The 22138-nt window shown below is 34.0% G+C and overlaps 1 protein-coding gene across 2 annotated transcripts in view; it reads left to right on the forward strand.

Annotated features, from left to right (window-relative positions):
- The window catches only part of ATAD2B (ATPase family AAA domain containing 2B), a 171544-nt gene that overhangs the window by 26577 nt on the left and 122829 nt on the right, over nucleotides 1–22138 (forward strand). For both annotated transcript variants that reach the window (XM_036881655.2, XM_036881656.2), the window contains exons 2-8: nucleotides 1128–1279; nucleotides 7614–7663; nucleotides 8006–8159; nucleotides 9298–9400; nucleotides 9823–9931; nucleotides 13602–13718; nucleotides 16752–16827. In XM_036881655.2, the coding sequence (XP_036737550.2) occupies nucleotides 1128–1279; nucleotides 7614–7663; nucleotides 8006–8159; nucleotides 9298–9400; nucleotides 9823–9931; nucleotides 13602–13718; nucleotides 16752–16827 (761 nt within the window). The remainder of the gene's footprint in view (nucleotides 1–1127; nucleotides 1280–7613; nucleotides 7664–8005; nucleotides 8160–9297; nucleotides 9401–9822; nucleotides 9932–13601; nucleotides 13719–16751; nucleotides 16828–22138) is intronic.

A 22138-nucleotide genomic window follows, 5' to 3' on the forward strand; every position in this document is an offset into this window, starting at 1 on the left:
GCTAAGAAAAGTATGGGAGGAGCCTAGAGATTTCTTTTGTGCTAGGAAGTAAGGAAGCCCTCCAAATGATGGGAAGCACATTGAAAAGGGCTCTCCCAAATCTTGTGTAATTTGAGCAACAAAATAGAGTAATGTATTATAACCCATACAGTAAAATAAGAATCCACAAGTCCCTACTGAAATAAATGAATTGGGCAAGGGTTGGGGGGAGAGAAAGCTCTTCAGAGTGCTAACTAAAAAAATGTAGGAGGAATGATGGGATTAGGCAGTCACCATCATAATGGTATCAGATAAAGGCAAGAGCAGTCAATGAGTGCCATGGTTTGTGGGTAGAGGATTGATGAGGAACAAGATATTGGTGAATTATCAGAATAATTCCACATAAAATCTAATCAAGTACAAAGGGAAAAATAGTGACTTGACAGTGGAGAAAGTTGTAGACATCGACTAGACGAGGGTTATACCAAATGATGGGTAGGTATAGCGTATGCATAGTATATCATTTCTGTATATTCTTTTTAAGAATGTATGTCCTGAATCTGGTTATGATTGAAGGTTACCCTAGAGAATGATAAGCCTGTATTATAGTTAAGAGCATGAAAGATGGGGAAAGACCAAAGAACTGTTCCAGATTGAAGGAGACAAAGAACACACAAAATGTGTTCTTGGATAGGACCGTGAACCAGAAAGGAAAGAGGGATATTTGGGACACTTGATAAAACTTTAATGTGTCTGTGGGTGTTACATCAGTTTTGATTTCCTGGTTGGGAAGATTGTATGATGCTAATACAGCAAAGTGTCCTTGTTTTGGGAGGTACACATGGAGTATTTAGAAAAGGAATGAGGATTCATGTCCTAAAAAGATACATGCACACACCTTTTCTGTAGAAACAGTTTCTGTAGGTTGGAAACTATTTTAAAATAGAAACAAGATAGTAAACATACTTTTTGATTGTAAATTTAATCATTCTCTTTTTTGTTTCTGTATTTACAGATACATTTTGCTACACTTGTGGAGTGCTTCATTCAGTAAATTGGTTGAATAAATACTGTAGTTTATCCAAGAATTTAAGAATTCTATGTGTTTTAATAGAAGTGATAAATACATTTTTGACTTTGTGTTTCAGAAAGCTGAAGTTGATGGTAGTTTAAGTGACAGCCATGTGTCTCCTCCAGCCAAACGCACTTTGAAGCAGCCTGATTCTGTTTGCAAAGACAAATCAAAATCACGAAGTACTAGTCAGCGAGAGGAATGGAATGTATCAACTGGTCAGGCCAGGTGAGAAGTGAGAACTCATCAGTTTTTTAAAATGAATGATTTGATGTGATTCAAGGATGATATTAATGTTAATTTTCTTCAATTGTAAAGCCACTAGTGTCTAGAAATACTTACAAATTGTATTAAATTTATTTTACCATTTTTGTATGTAGTTTCATTTTCTTTAAATATGCCATAAAATGTTTGTCTTATACAAATGTAGTATATAACAGAAACTATTATTACTATAATAGTAAGAGGTTTCAAAGGTCTTGACTGTGTACATGTTTATATTCCTGAAAATTTAAATAAGAACATATGGCTGGAGTTACATTTTTTATTTGAAAATAAGGTAAAATCTCCCCTTTCTAAAATTATTAAATATTGTACTTGAATCAGTATACTAAAGTGTAATATAATCTAAAGAAATCTGTACATTTATCTGCTTGTTTTCAACTTAAATTTGCTTTTTTCTGGTTCAATATATGTCAGGAAAACTGAATTTTATTCACTTACCAATATAAATGGTAATAATTTAATATAGATATAATAGGCACACAGAGTAAAGGTTTGCACTTTGAATTCAAAATCTTTAGCTTGTCTTTTCTCTAGAGTCTTTGATGTAGAAGTGCTGATGATGTACTGACTGCAAACAAAAGTAAAAGAGAAATCCTTTTGTTTCTTTCCTCCTTGAAGTGTTTAAAAATATTTTGATTTTGCATGTGTAGGTAAATTCTGGATATTGTTATTCTTTATTGAAAAAAATCTTTGGGGTTATATAGACTTTGACAGGCATTTGGCAGTTCCTTAAAGAGTCCCTGTCTATTTTAATATATTCCAGAAGAGGTACCACTTCAAGTTTTTTATTTTGTGTTGTCTGGGAGCTAAGAAGAAAAATAGGTGAATCATAGCTTTTTTGTTTCCTTTCCCATACTCATTAATTTGTGAGATGAGACAGATCCACATCATTATAATGATGTTACTTGAAATGAGCACTGCCCTTTAATTACACTTCTAGAATTGATCTACCTGTTGTGATCAATATCCTGAATTTATTAAATTAGTGAATCAGGCTTCTTTTTCTAGATAAATATTTCTGAAAAATGTTCTGTGAGTGTTAAAGTATGTCTTAACTGTAAGAGAATTTCAACAGTTTAATTCAAGTATGAGTATATAATACAGTACATTTCCCACATCTTATCTACTCAGTCTTTGTAAATTGATCTTGTTCATATCTTTCATATTAAAAAACCTCAAAAATTTTTTTTCAGAGAGAGAATTTTGCTTCCATTTTAGAACCTTAGAGTGATATTCCTTTTTAAAAAATAATAAGTACATTTTGAATAAAAAGCTTAAGAAGTAATGGATACTAACAGAATTTACTATTTCTGTTTGGGCAGAAGAATAATGTTTAGCAGTTCACAGTTTAAAATTTTTTTTTAGTTAAACTATCATCTATGAATGTAAGTGCTAAACTGTTAGGATATTTTGGTGTTTCAGGTGACCTGAAGAGAAAATGCATTTGACCTATTAGATTTGACAGAACTTAATTTTAAGGAAAACTTGTACTTAAAAATGTTTAGATTTTGAGATAGTATATATACAAAAATCATGACTTACCTAAAGGCTGTATTTGTTTTTATGTCATGAATCTGAGAATCCTGATTCCTGTATTTTGGTAATCTGAGGTCTTACAAGCATCTAAGATAAAATTATTGAAGTTGTTCCACAAAAATCATTCATTGCAAATATAATTCTTTTGGAGGAAAATTAAATATAGATAAGAATTACTGTTACCTGTGAAAAATAATCCTAAAAGGCTTTGTAAGGACTGCTAAATTTGTTAGAGAAATTTCTGTTGATTGGTTAACTTTTCTTTTTAGAGATAGGTAATTAGATGAAGATAGGGGTAAATGTGGAGCTCTAACTTGTAATTCTTCATAACTGATTTGAGATAGATTATTTTCTTTTGGAGAGAACTCTGGGCTTATATATTTGAAGGCCCAAGGTTATCAACGTAATTACAATGATTCATGATTTTTATATAAAATGAGGATTTTTTTGGCCAAAAATCTTCACTACATATTCTTTATATGTAGAAATCCACAGATACACATGCTAACCTAGATAGATGTTACAGCTTACAAATATTTTGAGTGCAGAATTCCATTTTATTGACTTTTGTTGGCTGACATTTAGTGACTAGACATTTATTTAACTTGGAGGCTGTGTGTCTTTTGGGGGGAGGCAACCTGGAGAATGTGGCATGCATTTGACATTTGGAATAATGGAAAGGCATACCTGAGATACAGACAAAATTAAATCTTTGATAAGACTGTATTCTTAATGCAATATGCATGGAAATTTTGTTTTGTCGTCAGAGCATGAAGGAGTAATGAAGTTGGTCTAGCCTGTGTTAGACTGCTGAGGCACATTCCACTGAAGGATGGTAGTGGTTAAGGTCTTTTCCAAACTGAGGCTTTTACTGGATTGGGGTTTAAAACCCTCATAAACTATTAAATCCCTTGGGTTTATATGGAAAGGGAGACTAAGTGACAATTTTAAGTCTGGTATTACATAGGTAGTGTGTTCTAGGTAGTTAAAAGTGTAGAAAATTTTAATGTTATAATCATCTATTGTAAAGTGATACTATCTCTATTTTAAAAATGTAGGAAACAGATACAAGGAAATACTCCCACTTTTTTCAAAAATAAAAAGGAGACTTTGTAATCAAAAGGATTTATTGTAACCGGTGAACCCACTGGTTGCATCTTTTTTTGATTTTATTTTTATTAAGGAATCATGGATATACAATCTTAATGAAGGTTTCACATGAGCAACATTGTGGTTACTACATTCACCCATATTGTCGAGTCCCCCATTGTTGAGTCCCCCTCCACCTCATTCTAGTCGCTGTCCATCAGCATAGTAAGATGCTGTAGTCACTGCTTGTCTTCTCTATGCTGTGCTGCCTTCCCCATGACCTACATTGTGTGTGCTAATCATAATGCCCCTTAATCCCCTTGTCCCTCCCTCCTCTCCCCACACTCCCTACCCCCCTTCCCTTTGGTAACCGCTAGTCCCTTCTTGGAGTCTGTGAGTCTCCTGCTGTTTTGTTCCTTCAGTTTTGCTTTGTTATCATACTCCACAAATGAGTGAAATCACTTGGTACTTGTCTTTCTCTGCCTGGCTTATTTCACTGAGCATAATACCCTCCAGCTCCGTCCATGATTCAACTGGTAGGATTTGTTTTCCTCTCATGGCTGAATAATATTCCATTGTGTATATGTACCACCTCTTTATCCATTCATCTGCTGATGGACACTTAGGTTACTTCCATATCTTGGCTATTGTAAGTAGTGCTGTGATAAACATAGGGGTGCATATGTCTTTTTGAATCTGGGATCTTGTTTTCTTTGGGTAAATTCTTAGGAGTGGAATTCCCAGGTCAAATGGTATTTCTATTTTTAGTTTTTTGAGGAACCTCTGTATTGCTTTCCAAAGTGGTTGAACTAGTTTACATTCCCACCAACAATGCAGGAGAGTTCCCCTTTCTCCACATCCTCGCCAGCATTTGTTGTTCCTTGTCTTGGATGTTGGCCATCCTAACTGGTGTGAGGTGATATCTTATTGTGGTTTTAATTTGCGTTTTCCCAATAATTAGTGATGTGGAACATCTTTTTATATGCATGTTGGCCATCTGAATTTCTTCTTTGGGATAAGTGTCTGTTCAGATCCTATGCCCATTTTTTAATAGGGTTATTTGCTTTTTGGGTGTTGAGGTGTGTGAGTTCTTTATATATTTTAGATGTTCACCCCTTATCACATATGTCATTTGCGAATATATTCTCCCATACTGTAGGATGCCTTTTTGTTCTATTGATGGTGTCCTTTGCTGTACAGAAGCTTTTTAGTTTGATGTTGTAAGTCCGGGGAGAGGAAATCCCAGGGCAAAATACCTCTAAAAACCGAAATCAGTCAAAGGGAGAAATAAAGTTTAAAACCTGTTTATTGCTTACAAACTGCAGTCCAGGGCCATTGTTCTCCTCTGCTCCTGAAGAAGCAAGGAAGCAAGCAAGCCAGCCCCTTTCTTTAAACTCTCAGGTTCAGACAGGTACTTGGTTGCTCAGGTAATTATCCATTGACATGGAGATGAACTCTCCAGCCCTGAGGATATGCAAATGCACTAAAGCCAGGCAAGATATTCTGGAAATGTTACTTTACAATTTTACCTACAATGTAGTCCTATTTTTTCATTTTTGCTTTTGTTTCCCTTCCCTGTGTTCAGGAAAAAGTTGCTCGTGTTTATATTCAAGAGATTTTTGCCTATGTTTTCTTCTAAGAGTTTTATGGTTTCATGACTTACATTCAGGTCTTTGATCGATTTTGAGTTTATGTTTGTGTATGGAGCTAGATAGTACTCCAGTTTCAGTCTCTTACATGTTGCTGTCCAGTTTTGCCAACACCAGTTGTTGAAGAGGCTGTCATTTCCCCATTGTATACCACTGGTTGCATTTTTTTTTTTAATAATGGTATCATTGATACACAATCTTATGAAGGTTTCACATGAGCAACATTGTACCACTGGCTACATTATAAGTGGTTAACTTTTGGGAACATTGTCTCAAGAGACTTTTTAGGCACATATCTCAGTATTCTCTTTTTTTATACCGAAGCATTTCATATTCTCCTTTTTTTTCTTTTTCCTTTTTACAAAGAGAAATGATAAAAGTAAATTAATGGCAATAACCTATGATTGTAAGATAATTGGATTGACTAGAGAGAATTCCCCCCACCACACTTAGAACAGATCTTTCATTAGGGAGGAAATAAAAGCCAACTAAGTATTGTCTTCTTCAGAGGGACAAAAAAACTGCTTTTTCCAATGATGTTGCTCTTGTTTAGAAAAGTTTCAGATTTCCTTTGTAGAATTTTAGGGTTAGCATCTTACTCTTCTGAATAATTTAAGTATGTGAAATTCCAACCATTTGGTTTTGCATACAGCTCAAATTCATTTGAATCCAAGACTTGTGGTTAAACTGATTAAACTGAGTTAATGTTACATTGGGCCCAAAGCCAAAGTATATTTAAGAAGTAATAAAATTGATTTTTCTATGTGGTATTAAGTGAATTTTGAGAGTGATTCTAGAGAATTACAATCTTCTAAGGAATGGCCTGTTAATACATCAGCTTCATTACTTTATAGTCAAACTCAATAGGCCAGGAGAATTGTGTGCTTTTTATGCAAAGGTGCTAAAATGAAGTACTTTCTAAGAGATGATATATTAGGACAAGATAGTTTTTGTTGTTTTCTGGGGGAAAGGAGGGCTGTTTTTTTATTTTGCTTAATTTTTTGATATTCTGAGGACCTAATAGTTAAGAGTTTTTGTTCATATCCTTTACTCATCCTAGCTGTGACCTTTATTAGGCAGGGCATTTATAATTAATATTTATAATTTAACATGATGAGTGCTGGATTAACCAAAAACATTAGAATATTTTAGTTAAAAAAATTTGTGCAAACTACATAGATGGTAGAAGACAATCATATATATATATATATATATATATTATATATATATATATATATATATTTTTTCTTTTCTGAATGTCCTTCCCCTTGTTTCTTATTTATCTTTGAAAATAATTGTTGGGTATTTCAAGAATACCTTAGTAAATTTAAGTTGAAGCTCTTCTATTATATAAAAATTTATTTCTTGTCTTTGATCTTCCTAAATAACTTTCTAATAAGGTGTACTGTGATTTTTTAAATTAAGTTTGCATTATTTGTTGGTCATTTAAGTATCTTCCTAGTGGCTTAACACTTCTCTTCCTCCACCTAAAAGGGCAAATTGTACAATGACTCTTTTGAGAAATTAGGTGTTTCTTTTGACAGTTTAGAACATGTAATGAAATAAATATTTTGAAGAAATTATTAAATGGTATTGATGTTCAAGTATTTTTTCTTCATACAACTTGTTTGAATAAATTTGTCATTGTTTGAATTTTATTTTGTTAACCAAACCCAATAATGTCTGTGACTATTGTTGCTTACAGCATTGTTAACTTTATGACACATTTAAGCTTAAGCTTTTTCATTGGATTTTAATTTATAGAGTTGAGGACAGAGTTCAGTTTATAATTGTTATTAAAGCTGTTCCCTAAAGTAATGAGATAATTCTTAGCCAGTATATTGTATTGAAATATTATTAGAGTAAAAAATGTCCTTACTCTTTAAAAAGTAGTATTATATTACTGACAGTTTAAAGATTAAAATTATTCTATCAGTATTGCATTTATTGCTTCTCTAAATGAATGTTGATATGTTTGCATATTAAATATAATTGTATTCTAGGTTAACTTCTCAGCCTGGTGCTACATTACCAAACGGACACAGTAGTTTATGTGAGTATTCTGTTATCAAACTGGTTTGTACTGAAATTCTTACAGTGTTAGCATCAGTGTTAAAGTGAGATAAAATAGAGTGATTTACTCGTATGCTCAGCATAAGGTTGGAAGTAACTGGATTTCAATCATAATAAATAAGCATGTTAATTATTAATTGTTGGAAAATCAGTATAACTGAAATAATTACTATGACATTATACAAACAGTTACAGAAAATTCAGATTGATTATTAAAGCCATTAGGAGGTTATGTTGATCTTTTTGTAGTCTTTTAAAAGTATTTTAATTTTCTTGTTCTTTTTATACTCTTTACTTTGAAATGGAAATATCTCTCTTATAGCCCTTCGAAGCCATCCCCTTCGAGGAGAAAAGAAGGGAGATGGGGACCTTTCTTGTATGAATGGTGACATGGAAGTCAGAAAAAGTTGTCGTTCCAGGAAAAACAGATTTGAAAGCGTGAACCAGAGTTTGTTATTTGATCAACTAGTAAATAGGTATGAACGCTTATGAAGTAAGCAGTTTCATTTTAGTTATTTGTTTTTAAGCCAGTAATGTTTTTAAAAACAATTTAACCACTGACTTAGCAATAAAATACAATTATTTTAAAATTTAATTTGAATTAACCATGGTTAGCAGTGGTTATCAGTTTTTAGTCAGTTTGCCAGATTCAGTACAATTTATATAATAGCTAGAATTTTCTCATCCTTCTTAAGCTTTTGTATGTAGCTAGATAATACAAACAGTAATTTTATTCTATCTTCACTACTATAGTCCTTTCATATATGCTCATTTAGTGTTTGTGTTTTTGACATTTTTCAGGCAACATTAAGTTCCATTGTTGATATATAGTAAGCATAATTTTACTTAGTACATTTTGAATTAAGGTCTTTGGAGACTGGGTATGTGGGATCTAGCTAGTGAATGAGACTAGCTGACTACTCAGCACCACATGAAATGAAACTTTATTCTTATGAGATAGTAAATCAATTTACTTAATCCTTGCAACAGCCTTAAGAAGGGAGTCATATAATACCTATTTTGTAGGAGAGGAAATTACATTCTAGAGTGATAATGTTAAATTTCAGTATTAGTTATTATTAAGTACTTAGATCAGTATCTGGATACACAGTAAGTACTATATAAATGTGTTTAAAAGATAAAATGTGGTAATGCCAGCATATATTTTGTGGATGTCAGTGTTCTCTGATTTCTAAAAATATCTGTTTAGTTAACCTTATATTAGCTTTAAACTTCTCACAAATCTTTTATCCTGTATAATTCTTAATACTATCTTTAAATGAAAAGATTGAATTTTTTTTTTTTCAGTGCCTTGGATCTGGTAGCCTATTTGTAGTGGCATTATAAATTTTAATATTTGGAGCATTATATACAAAATTCTTCTATTTTATAAGTTTTATTTTAATATGTATATTAAGTAGAAGATGGTCTGATTCCATCTGTTTTTGGGCATTGTCTTCTGATGGATGCTGGTTCAGAAAGATATTTAATGGGAAGTTATACAGAGTTACATTATCAGATGATTTAATTATGCTTTGAAGAACTCTTTCACATGCATGACACAGGGTATGGTCCCACAATTGTCTGAACTCTAGTTTTATTATGTGATTGTAGTACTGCTGAAGCTGTACTGCAGGAAATGGACAACATTAATATCAGACAAAATCGTAGATCAGGAGAAGTAGAACGACTTCGAATGTGGACAGATACAGAATTTGTGAGTATATTAGTTTAAACAACCTTTGCAATATTTTATATTTTGAGGACTTTAAAGGGAGAGTTAGCAGTGTTTGGGTTTTCTTGAATAAACAGAATTGTTTCTTCTTCATTAGTTTCAAGGCTCATTTCAATGCTGCCCCACCCCAGCAAGAAAAGGGTCATCTCTCTGAACTGTAGAGTACTTTGTACCTTCCTTATGGCATTTAACTTGTTTTACTTTATTTTATAGTTACCTGTGACTTATTTTTCCTCTTGTCTCTTACATTCATTGATTTTAGGAAGCTTCATTTTCACAAATCTCTGCCTTGCAAATAGGTGCTCAGTACATTTCATTGAGTGGGCATGTCCCTTTAGTTTAATGATATTTATAGCTGGTAATAAATTCCATATTAATATTTGACAGATTTCTCTCTTTAAAAGGAAAACATGGATATGTATTCAAGAGTGAAAAGGCGAAGAAAATCACTGAGAAGAAATAGTTATGGGATACAAAATCATCATGAAGTCTCTACTGAGGGTGAAGAAGAAGGTTTGTGAAGCACCTTATGAAATAAATACTGAAAGTTCAGTGGGAGGGAAGAAAATTGAATATAAGTAATATTCATGTAATATTGTGGGTGGGTGATTTTTGGCTTGAGAAGTCTATGTTGTATAATTAGGAATAATTTTTATTCAGTTGGCATTCTGAGTTTTCCTTTCCTTCTTTTGGAAAAATACCTTGACTGTACACTCAACATTGTTATGTAATGCATCTTATTAGTATCTATTGGTAGTCTAAGTGACCTAATCTGGTGTGGCATTTGCTGTTTGGTTTGCTTGTTAGGTGAAGCAGCTTTTTAATTAGGTACCTTCTACCTGGAAGCCTCTATTCATAGTCACCTTCTATCTTCCATTCATAGTTTCTGAATCTCTGATTATTTGGGTCCCAAATTTAGTTAGGGACTGAGGAGTTAAATGGTCAGTTTTGGACAAAGAGGAACTGCTAATACCAGTGGAGAGGGTGGTTGTACTGTCTTTTGCTAAGTCTTGTCTGGGTTCTGAACGGAAGAACTCCTGACTGAATTTGTAGGGCTGGAGCTGGGAACCTGATGAAAGCACATTTGCCCCAAGGATTATAAATTGACAACCAGTACATCGGTAGGATTTAATACTATCGATGTTAATCTTTATTGAAATGAATTTTCAGAAGATTTGGTGTATGATAAACACAGCATAGTTACTGGTTTTCACTGTTTGTGTAGCTTAGATTGAGAGGAGTGTGTTTATTTCTCAAATTCTGTAATTAATATTAGCAAATTTTGAAGAGCTGATATTTCTAGTGAAGTTATTTTATTGAGCAACTATTGTTACAGCTAGAACCTCTATATATTGCTTCCTTTGGAGAAAATCAGTGTAGGTGAGACAGATTTATAATGTGATTTTTTTGCCTTTTCATAAACTGAACACCTTTGTAGAGTTTCCAAAGTAGATTTACCATATATAGAATTTCTTCCAAAATAATGTGTTATTGTGCAGGCACTTTTCCTCCTCCATTCTTTATATATTAAGTATCATATTCTGTACTTTTTGTCTATCCCTTGATTGACTTTGGGGATAGTTAATTTAATTTTGCATTTGCTTAGTAATTAGCTGTTCTACTTTCTTTACTGTGGTTTTATTACCTCTGGTGACAGCTATTCAGCCTTAGGAACCCTTCCATCTATAGCAGTCCCTCCAAAATAGACTGTAGAGATGGTTTGTGGGAGGTAAATTCTCTCAGCTTTTGCTTATCTGGAAATTGTTTAATCCCTCCTTCAAATTTAAATGATAGTCTTGCCAGATAAAGTAATCTTGGTTCCAGGCCCTTCTGCTTCATGGCATTAAATACATCATGCCACTCCCTTCTGGCTTGTAAGGTTTCTGCTGAGAAGTCTGATGTTAGCCTGATGGGCTTTCCTTTGTATCTGATCTTATTTCTGTCTCTGACTGCTTTCAACAGTCTGTCCTTATCCTTGATCTTTTCCATTTTAATTAGTATGTGTCTTGGTGTTGTCTTCCTTGGGTCCCTTGTGTTGGGAGATCTGTGGACCTCCATGGCCTGAGAGACTATCTCCTTCCCCAGATTGGGGAAGTTTTCAGCAACTACCTCCTCAAAGACACTTTCTATCCCTTTCTCTCTCTCTTCTTCTTCTGGTATCCCTATAATGCGAATATTGTTCCGTTTGGATTGGTCACACAGTTCTCTCAATATTCTTTAATTCTTAGAGTTCCTTTTTTCTCTCTGTGCCTCAGGTTCTTTGTATTCCTCTTCTCCAGTTTCTATTTCATTTATCGTCTCCTCCACCGTATCCAGCCTGCTTTTAATACCCTCCATCGTGCTCTTCAACAATTGGATCTCCGACCTGAATTCATTCCTGAGTTCTTGGATGTCTTTCCGTAGCTCCATTAGCAAGTTGATGATTTTTATTTTGAACTCCCTTTCAGGAAGAGTCATGAGGTCCATATCATTTAAATCTTTCTCGGGAGTTGTATTAATAATTTTACTCTGGACCAGATTTCTTTGGCGTTTCATGTTTGTATATGGCGCCCTCTAGTGTCCAGAAGCTCTATTCTGGAGCTGCTTAGCCCCTGAAGCAATGTTGGGGGTCACAGGGGAGCTGTACTCGTGCCTACAGGGAGGAAAGAGCTGTTCCCCGCTTCCTGACCGCTGTGCCTGTCTCCACTGCCTGAACCAGTGGGCCGAGCACACAGATTTAAGCTTTTGTCCCAGAGCAGCCAGATATGGATCCCTGCTTTCCATCCCAATCTCCCCAGGAACTCTGCCTGTCCCAGCTTTCCAACCCCGTAATCAGAAGAGTATGATGAAAGCACCATGAAATGTAGGTTTGTGCCCCCAGAGCAGGTCTCCAGAGCTAGGTACTCAGCAATCCCAAGCCTTTCACTCCCTCCCTGCTCAGTTTCTCTTCCTCCTGCCGGTGAGCTGGGGTGGGGGAGGGGCTCGGGTCCCGCGGAGCCACAGCTCTGGTACGTTACCCAGTTTGGTGAGGCCTGCTCTTTTCTCCAGGTGTGTGCAGTCTGATGCGTCCTCTTTCCTGTTGCTCTCTCAGGATTAGTTATGCCAACTATATTTTCTAATTGTATCCAGTTTTAGGAGAAAGCCTCTGTCTCTCCTCTCACACCGCCATCTTTAATCTGTGCAGGCATTTTTCAAAAAAATTTTTGAAGGTTTAAGACAACTTATTTGGGTGCAAGTAATTCATAGTATTATTTAGGTAAGTGATACTGTATTTGCCGATTTTTCTCTATAACCTAATAAAAATTTTAAAAACTTATGATAAGTTTTCAAGTGTCAAGAGTAAAATGTAATATCCTTTGCACTTTGAGTTTCTTGGTTCACTCAGCATTGCTGGCAGTTTGAAATTTTTTCCTGTGTTTTCCTAAATATTATTAACATACTCCTTAATATCTTTGTACTATATTGATAATTTTTGTGGTTAAAAAGTTAATCATAAAGTATATTGCATTTGGGAACCGTAAGTATATACATTTTCATCAAACCTCTATTTTAAATTGTAAATAGATGTTCCATCATAGCTATAGCCAAACCACTTTTTAAAAATAAACTTCTAGAATTTATGTACATTAAAATTTATTTTTAAAGTGTGTAGCTAGGTGAATTATCATAAAGTGATCACTCATGTCAAGAAATAAACTGTTACAAATACCCCAGAAATCTGCTTCATGCTGTCTTCCAATAACTACCTGCACTTTTCTACCAAAATAACTAAGTCCATGCTTTTGTCAACAGGCCTAACAAACCATTATACTGGCAAGAAAAATTGCTTTTGCTATGACATTACTAATTATCTTGTAAGAATATTATTTTGAACTGCCAAGTGGCATTTGAATGCTAACATTATTCAGTGGTTAATAGGACATTGAATGAAGTTTGCTGTAGTAAAATTTTGAATCATTTTCTACTACTGCTTTGTATGATCAAAGAAGTTGAAAAGTCATAGGTAAACCAGTAAATCAAGTATGATTATATTTACTTAGCAAAGAACAATATTGATTATTAATAGGAAATGCATTGTTTTTATATCTAACCAGGTTGATTTATGCTGCATCATAAAATGACACTTTTAAATGTCACCTATGATGAAAGAATAAAAGATTAAAACAGTAATTTTTTTCTTTTCTTTGTGTGTGTGGGAAACTAGAATCTCAAGAGGAGGATGGAGATATAGAAGTTGAAGAGGCAGAAGGAGAAGAAAATGATAGACCCTATAATTTGAGACAAAGAAAAACAGTGGATCGATACCAAGCACCTCCAATAGGTAGGAGACTAAATATCTTCTTTCCTTTTTGTAGTTGAGTAGCTTATTCTGTTCCACCTCTTTAAATAAATAAGTGTTGTTGAATTTAAAAGGAGGAAATCTATTGTGGGTTCCATACTTCTTGTTTTGTGTGTTTCTCTTCATGCACACAATTGAAAGAAAGTTGAAGTACACAGTTGCAATATAGAACTATATAGAGCATGCATATTTTATTTAAAGAACCTTAAATTTAATACTAAATACTGCTCAAACTTTCATATTTTTATGTTTATTGAGCACTTTAATTTACAGCAGTTCTTTAGGGCAAGTATCTCTGTGTTCCAAGTGGTTTCTCTGTTTTCCAAGTATCTCTGTTTTCCAAGTAATTGAGCCAAAGTCACAAAAGTAGTACATGGCTGCTGCTTGACCAATACCTAAGCTTTATTATTTTTTTAATAGAAGGAAAGTATCTTAGTGCTGCTAAGTCTAGCGACAAGTAATCAGTTCCACAGGTACTATTCTATTGATTTTTTACCAGTTCTTGGGAAATTCCATCACTATTGATCCTTTCAGTTTTTTTTTAACATATAATCCACATATCATGAAATTCACCATTTTTGATGATTTTTAATCTGTACAACTCACTGGGTTTTAGTATGTTTATGAGGGTGTGTAGTCATCACCACTATCTACTTCCAGAACATTTTATTACATCTATACTTCATTCTCTCCAGCCCTACTAATGTAGGCAACTAATAATATACTTTCTGCTTCTGTGGATTGGCTAAATGCGACCTTTTGTGTCTTAACTTCTTTTCACTTACAATAATGTTTTCAAGGAAGAACATAGATGCTTATACTCAAACTCATTATGCTCTAAAATAGTGACTGATTCTCACAGAGTTATCTCACTAGAAGCTTGCCCAGGTGTGCAGACATTTCTCTACCCCTATTAGAAGTCTCTATCACAGGTAGTCCTGTTAATAATGGGGGAGGTGTGTTAGGACAGAAAAAAGATTAGGAACCATTTTTCTAGATGTCTTTTTTTTTTCCAGCTTTTTTGAGGTATGACTGAAGAACAACCCATTGCCATTGTATGTATTTAACATGCACAATATGCACAGCTTGGCAAGTTTGAAATAACCTTAGGTATATACCTATGAAACTGTGTCACCATGATCAAGATAATGAACATGTTCATTAACCTCACATTTCCTCCTGCCTGATTGTAATCTACTTCTGTGTGACCCCTCCTGATCTTCAGCGAGCCACTGATTGATATGCATTCTGTTATCATAGATTAGTTTACATTTTCTTGAATTTTATATGCAGTATATATTCTTTTTTGTCTGACTTCTTTCTTTAAGCATAATTATTTTAAGAGTTATTCAGATGTTGAATATAACAATAGTGTGTTCTTTTTTAGTGCTGGGTAGCATTCCATTGTGTGGATATATCACAGTGTGTTTATCCATTCATTTATTGATGGACATTTAGATTATTGACATTTCTTGTGTTTTGCTATTACAAGTAAAGTGGTTGTTTTGATTATTCATGTATAAGTCTTTCCAATATGTTTCCATTTTTCTTATAAACACCTAGGAGTGAAATGGTTGGGTTTATGATAGCTGTATGTTTAACTTGCCAAGAAATTGCCACAATGTTTTCCAAACTGTTTGTACTGCTTACATTCTCATGAAGTATATGAGAGTTCCAGTTGCTCCATATTCTTGCCAACCCTTGGTATGATCAGTTTTTAAAATTAATCTTACTATGTATTTATTGTAGTTTTAATTTACATTTTTCAAAGGACTAATGTTGAGCATCTTTTTATGTGCTGATATGCCAGCTTACCTCTGGTGAATTGTCTTTTCAAATCTTTCCTCTTTTTTTATTTTTTTAATTTTAATTTTAATTTTAATTTTGGTGTCATTAATCTACAATTACATGAGGAACATTATGTTTACAAGACTCCCCCCATCACCAAGTCCCCCCCCCACAAACCCCATTATAGTCACTGATCATTCCTTTTTTATCAGTTGTTTTTTTACTGAGTTTTGAGAATTCCTCTTGTATTCTGGGTATCAGTCCTTATTCAGATATGTGATTTGCAAATACTTTCTCAGTCTGTTGCTTGTTTTTTTGTTCTCTTAATAATGTCTTTCAAAGAGCAGAATTTGTAATTTTGATGAATTCCCGTTTATCAGCTTTTTTTTTCAGTTTAAATCTTTTATTAGAGAATGTTGCTTTATACAAATGTAATGGCTCCTATTTTTTTAAATACATATTTTAAAATATGAAAATGTTAGCCATTTTATTTCTTAAAAAATAAATTTGGTCAAAGTGCATTGATAAAGTTCAGGCATATTCTAAAATTATTATATCCTAGAGTGGAAAGACAATGTGTGTTGTTGAATTATTTTATTTTTATTTTTATTTTTATTTTTATTTTTATTTTTTTTTCCCTTTGAGAGGGCATCTCTCATATTTATTGATCATGTGGTTGTTAACAACAATAAAATTCTGTATAGGGGACTCAATGCACAATCATTAATCAACCCCAAGCCTAATTCTCAACAGTCTCCAATCTTCTGAAGCATAACGAACAAGTTTTTACATGGTGAACAAGTTCTTACATAGTGAATAAGTTCTTACATGGTGAACAGTGCAAGGGCAGTCATCACAGAAACTTTCAGTTTTGATCACGCATCATGAACTATAAACAGGTCAATTATGATTATTCGTTTGATTTTTATACCGTTTATCAGCTTTTTAATGGATTTTGCTTTCTATGTTGTATCTCGGAAATTTTTGTTTAACCCAAAGTCACAAAGACTTAATTTAACATCTTTTTATGATGTTTATTTATACCTTTTAATATCCACACAAAGTTTTTATTTTTGTTGCGCTCCTTCTACACAGCATTTGAGACTTGAAGATACATGACTAGCTTCTATTCAGAGTTAAGAGAAATAATTTCTATTCCTTAATACATCAGTTTATCAATTTAGTATTAGTTATTTGTATGTCATCCTGTTTTTTTTTTTCTTTAAGTACCAGCTCATCAAAAAAAGAGGGAAAACACACTGTTTGATATTCACAGATCTCCAGCAAGAAGAAGCCATATCAGGTATGTTTTGTTAGATTTTGAAAGTAGAAGATATTTATATCTATCGTTTAGAACCTTTAAATAATACATAATGTAATGCTTTATAATTAGAATATAGGTTTTGATGGTGTTAATAATAATGCCAATAAGGGACTAAATAGCATCTTCCTTTTTTTAACTAGTGACTAATAGTTATTATCCTACATGTGATTATTATTTTCTTGGTTCAGTTTGCCTGGAACAGTTACTGTTTTAGCAATTATGTTCCCTAAAGGTACACAGCTCTCTGATATCTAGTATAGTTGAATCTAAGCAACTCACATTGTTTTCATTTGCAGCATTGGTTCAGTTACTCCTTGGCTACTTTTTTTTCCTTTTCTTTTACATTTGTATACAAAGGAGACTTTGTTTTTGAAACTTTATCTCAGAAACTTTGTTTTCTGAAAAGGTGATGTATTCCCTACGGCTCAAAAATAGAAATGAAATTTGAGTATGAAAGACTTTTTTCTAGCCTTAGTAGTTTCTCACTCTCCCTTCATAATATTGCTCATAGTTTGTATATCCTTAGGGAATGTGATCACATAAAAGTATGTATATATGTGCAAATACATGTATTGATTGTTACCCCATCTTTTTACACAAAATGTACTGTGCACATTGTCCTAAACCTTGTTTTTACACTTAACTGTTTTTTTTATTTCAATATAAATTTCACTTTTGTATTTATAGTTGCATAGTATTACACTGATACATGTACTATAATTTTTTAACTACTCCTTTATCGAGAGTCAGGTTGTTTCCAGCCTTTTACTATTATAAAATATGATGCAATGAATAGTCTTGCACAGTCATCATTTTATATGTGTACAAGTTCATTTGTAGGATATAAACTCTCAGAAGTGGAATCTCTAGGTTAAAGGGAATATGAAATGATAATTTTGATTACATTCAATGGTGTTGAATCAGGTTTTGGTTCATCCAGCAATATATATTAAAACTGCTAGTTTTCCCATATACCTGTCAATAAAATACATATTCTCAAGCCTTTGGGATTTTTGTTTTATTTTGTTTTGTTATCATTAATCTACAGTTACATGAAGAACATTATGTTTACTAGGGTCCCCCCTTCACCAAGTCCCCCCCACAAACCCCATTACAGTCACTGTCCATCAGCGTAGTAAGATGTTGTAGAATCACTAGTTGTCTTCTCTATGTTGCCCATCCCCCTCCCACATTATGCATGCTAATCATAATACCCCCTTTCTTTTTCCCTGCCCTTATCCCTCCGTTCCCTCCCATTCTCCCGAGTTCCTTTCCCTTTGGTAACTGCTAGTCCATTCTTGGGTTCTGTGATTCTGCTACTGTTTTGTTTCTTCAGTTTTTCTTTGTTCTTATACTCCACATATGAGTGAAATCATTTGGTATTTGTCTTTCTCTGCCTGGCTTATTTCACTGAGTATAATACCCTCTAGCTCCATCGATGTTGTTGCAAATGGTAGGATTTGTTTTCTTCTTAAGGCTGAATAATATTCCATTGGGTATATGTACCACATCTTCTTTATCCATTCATCTACTGATGGACACTTAGGTTGCTTCCAATTCTTGGCTATTGTAAATAGTGCTGCGATAAACCAAGGGGTGCATCTGTCTTTTTCAAACTGGGCTGCTGCATTCTTAGGGTAAATTCCTAGAAGTGGGATTCCTGGGTCAAATGGTATGTCTGTTTTGAGCATTTTGAGGAACCTCCATACTGCTTTCCACAATGGTTGAACTAATTTACATTCCCACCAGCAGTGTAGGAGGGTTCCCCTTTCTCCACAACCTCGCCAACATTTGTTGTTGTTTGTCTTTTGGATGGTAGCCATCCTTACTGGTGTGAGGTGATATCTCATTGTGGTTTTAATTTGCATTTCTCTGATAGCTAGCAATGTGGAGCATCTTTTCATGTGTCTGTTGGCCATCTGAATTTCTTCTTTAGAGAACTGTCCAGCTCCTCTGCCCATTTTTTAATTGGATTTATTGCTTTTTATTTGTTGAGGTACGTGAGCTCTTTATATATTTTGTATGTCAAGCCTTTATTGGGTCTTTCATTTATGAATATATTCTCCCATACTGTAGGGTACCTCTTTGTTCTATTGATGGTGTCCTTTGCTATAGAAAAGGAAAGCTTTTCAGCTTGATGTTGTCCCACTTGTTCATTTTTGCTTTTGTTTCCCTTGCCTGGGGAGATATGTTCATGAAAAAGTCACTCATGTTTATGTTCATGAGATTTTTGCCTATGTTTTTTCCTAAGAGTTTTATGGTTTCATGATTTACATTCAGGTATTTGATCCATTTCAAATTTACTTTTCTGTATGGGGTTAGACAGTGATCCAGTTTCATTCTCTTACATGTAGCTGTCCAGTTTTGCCAGCACCATCTGTTGAAGAGGCTGTCATTTCCCCATTGTATGTCCGTGGCTCCTTTATCGTGTATTAATTGACTATATATGTTTGGGTTAATGTCTGGAGTCTCTATACTGTTCCACTGGTCTGTGGCTCTGTTCTTGTGCCAGTACAAAATTGTCTTCATTACTATGGCTTTGTAGTAGAGCTTGAAGTTGGGGAGTGATATCCCCCCCACTTTATTCTTCCTTCTCAGGATTGCTTTGGCTATTTGGGGTCTTTGGTGTTTCTATATGAATTTTTGAACTATTTTTCCAGTTCATTGAAGAATGCTGTTGGTAATTTGATAGGGATTGCATTAAATCTATATATTGCTTTGGGCAGGATGGCTATTTTGATTATATTAATTCTTCCTAGCCAAGAGCATGGGAAGAGTTTCCATTTGCTAGTGTCCTCTTTAATTTCTCTTAAAAGTGTCTTATAGTTTTCAGGGTATAGGTCTTTCACTTCTTTGGTTAGGTTTATTCCTAGGTATTTTATTCTTTTTGATGCAATTGTGAATGGAATTGTTTTTCTGATTTCTCTTTCTATTGGTTCATTGTTAGTGTATAGGAAAGCCACAGATTTCTATGTGTTAATTTTGTATCCTGCAACTTTGCTGTATTCTGGTATCAGTTCTAATAGTTTTGGAGTGGAGTCTTTAGGGTTTTTTATGTACAATATCATGTCATCTGCAAATAGTGACAGTTTGACTTCTTCTTTACCGATCTGGATCCCTTGTATTTCTTTGTTTTGTCTAATTGCCATGGCTAGGACCTCCAGTACTATGTTAAATAACAGTGGGGAGAGTGGACATCCCTGTCTTGTCCCCGATCTCAGAGGAAATGCTTTCAGCTTCTCGCTGTTCAGTATGATGTTAGCTGTGGGTTTATCATATATGGCCTTTATTATGTTGAGGCACTTGCCGTCTGTGCCCATTTTGTTGAGAGTTTTTATCATGAATGGATGTTGAATTTTGTCGAATGCTTTTTCAGCATCTATGGAGATGATCATGTGGTTTTTGTCTTTCTTTTTGTTGATGTGGTGGATGATGTTGATGTACTTTCGAATGTTGTACCATCCTTGCATCCCTGGGATGAATCCCACTTGGTCATGGTGTATGATCCTTTTGATATATTTTTGAATTTGGTTTGCTAATATTTTGTTGAGTATTTTTGCATCTATGTTCATCAGAGATATTGGTCTGTAATTTTCTTTTTTGGTGGAGTCTTTCCTGATTTTGGTATTAGGGTGATGTTGGCTTCATAGAAGGAGTTTGGGAGTATTCCTTCCTCTTCTATTTTTTGGAAACTTTAAGGAGAATGGGTATTATGTCTTCTCTGTATGTCTGATAAAATTCCAAGGTAAATCCATCTGGCCCAGGGGTTTTGTTCTTGGGTAGTTTTTTGATTACTGCTTCAATTTCTATGCTCGTTATTGGTTTGTTTAAATTTTGAGTTTTTTCCTTGGTCAGTCTTGGAAGGTTGTATTTTTCTAGGTAGTAGTCCATTTCTTGTAGGTTTTCCAGCTTGTTAGCATATAGGTTTTCATAGTGTTCTTTAATAATTCTTTGTATTTCTGTGGGGTCTGTTGTGATTTTTCCTTTCTCATTTCTGATTCTTTTGATATGTTTAGATTCTCTTTTTCTTTTTATTAATATGGCTAGGGGCTTATCTATTTTGTTTATTTTCTCAAAGAACCAGCTCTTGGTTTCATTGATTTTTTTCTATTGTTTTATTCTTCTCAATTTTATTTATTTCTTCTCTGATCTTTATTATGTCCCTCCTTCTGCTGACTTTAGGCCTCATTTGTTTTTCTTTTTCCAATTTTGATAATTGTGATGTTAGACTATTCATTTGGGATTGTTCTTTCTTCTTTAAGTATGCCTGGATTGCTATATACTTTCCTCTTAAGACTGCTTTCATTGTGTCCCACAGAAGTTGGGGCTTAGTGTTGTTGTTGTCATTTGTTTCCATATATTCCTTGATCTCTTTTAATTTGTTTGTTGATCCATTGATTATTTAGGAGCATGTTGTTAAGCCTCCATGTGTTAGTGAGCTTTTTGTTTTCTTTGTACAATTTATTTCTAGTTTTATACCTTTGAGTTCTGAGAAGTTGGTTGGTAGAATTTCAATCTTTTTGTATTTAGTGAGGCTCTTTTTGTGGCCCTAGTATGTAGTCTATTTTGGAGAATGTTCCATGTGCACTTGAGAAGAATGTGTGTCCTGTTGCTTTTGGGTGTAGAGTTCTGTAAATGTCTATTAGGTCCATCTGTTCTAGTATGTTGTTCAGTGCCTCTGTGTCCTTACTTATTTTCTGTGTGGTGGATCTATCCTTTTGAGTGAGTGGCGTGTTGAAGTCTCCTAAAATGAATGCATTGCATTGTGTTTCCCCCTTTAGTTCTGTTAGTATTTGTTTCACATATGTTGGTGCCCCTGCGTTGGGTGCATATATATTTATAATGGTTATATCCTCTTGTTGGACTGAGCCCTTTATCGTTACGTAGTGTCCTTCTTTATCTCTTGTTACTTTCTTTGTTTTCAAGTCTATTTTGTCTAATAGAAGTACTGCAACACCTGCTTTTTTCTCCCTGTTGTTTGCATGAAATATCTTTTTCCATCCCTTGACTTTCAGTCTGTGCATGTCTTTGGGTTTGAGGTGAGTGTCTTGTAAGCAGCATATAGATGGGTCTTGCTTTTTTATCCATTCTATTACTCTGTGTCTTTTGATTGGTGCATTCAGTCCATTTACATTTAGGGTGATTATTAAAAGATATGTACTTATTGCCATTGCAGGCTTTAGGTTCATGGTTACCAAATGTTCAAGGTTCGCTTCTTTAGTATCTTACTATTTAACTTAACTCTGTTATTGAGCTATTATAAATGCTGTCTGGTGATTCTTTATTTCTC

The sequence above is a fragment of the Manis pentadactyla genome, chromosome 2 (genome assembly GCF_030020395.1).
Source record: "Manis pentadactyla isolate mManPen7 chromosome 2, mManPen7.hap1, whole genome shotgun sequence".
Classification (NCBI taxonomy): domain Eukaryota; kingdom Metazoa; phylum Chordata; class Mammalia; order Pholidota; family Manidae; genus Manis; species Manis pentadactyla.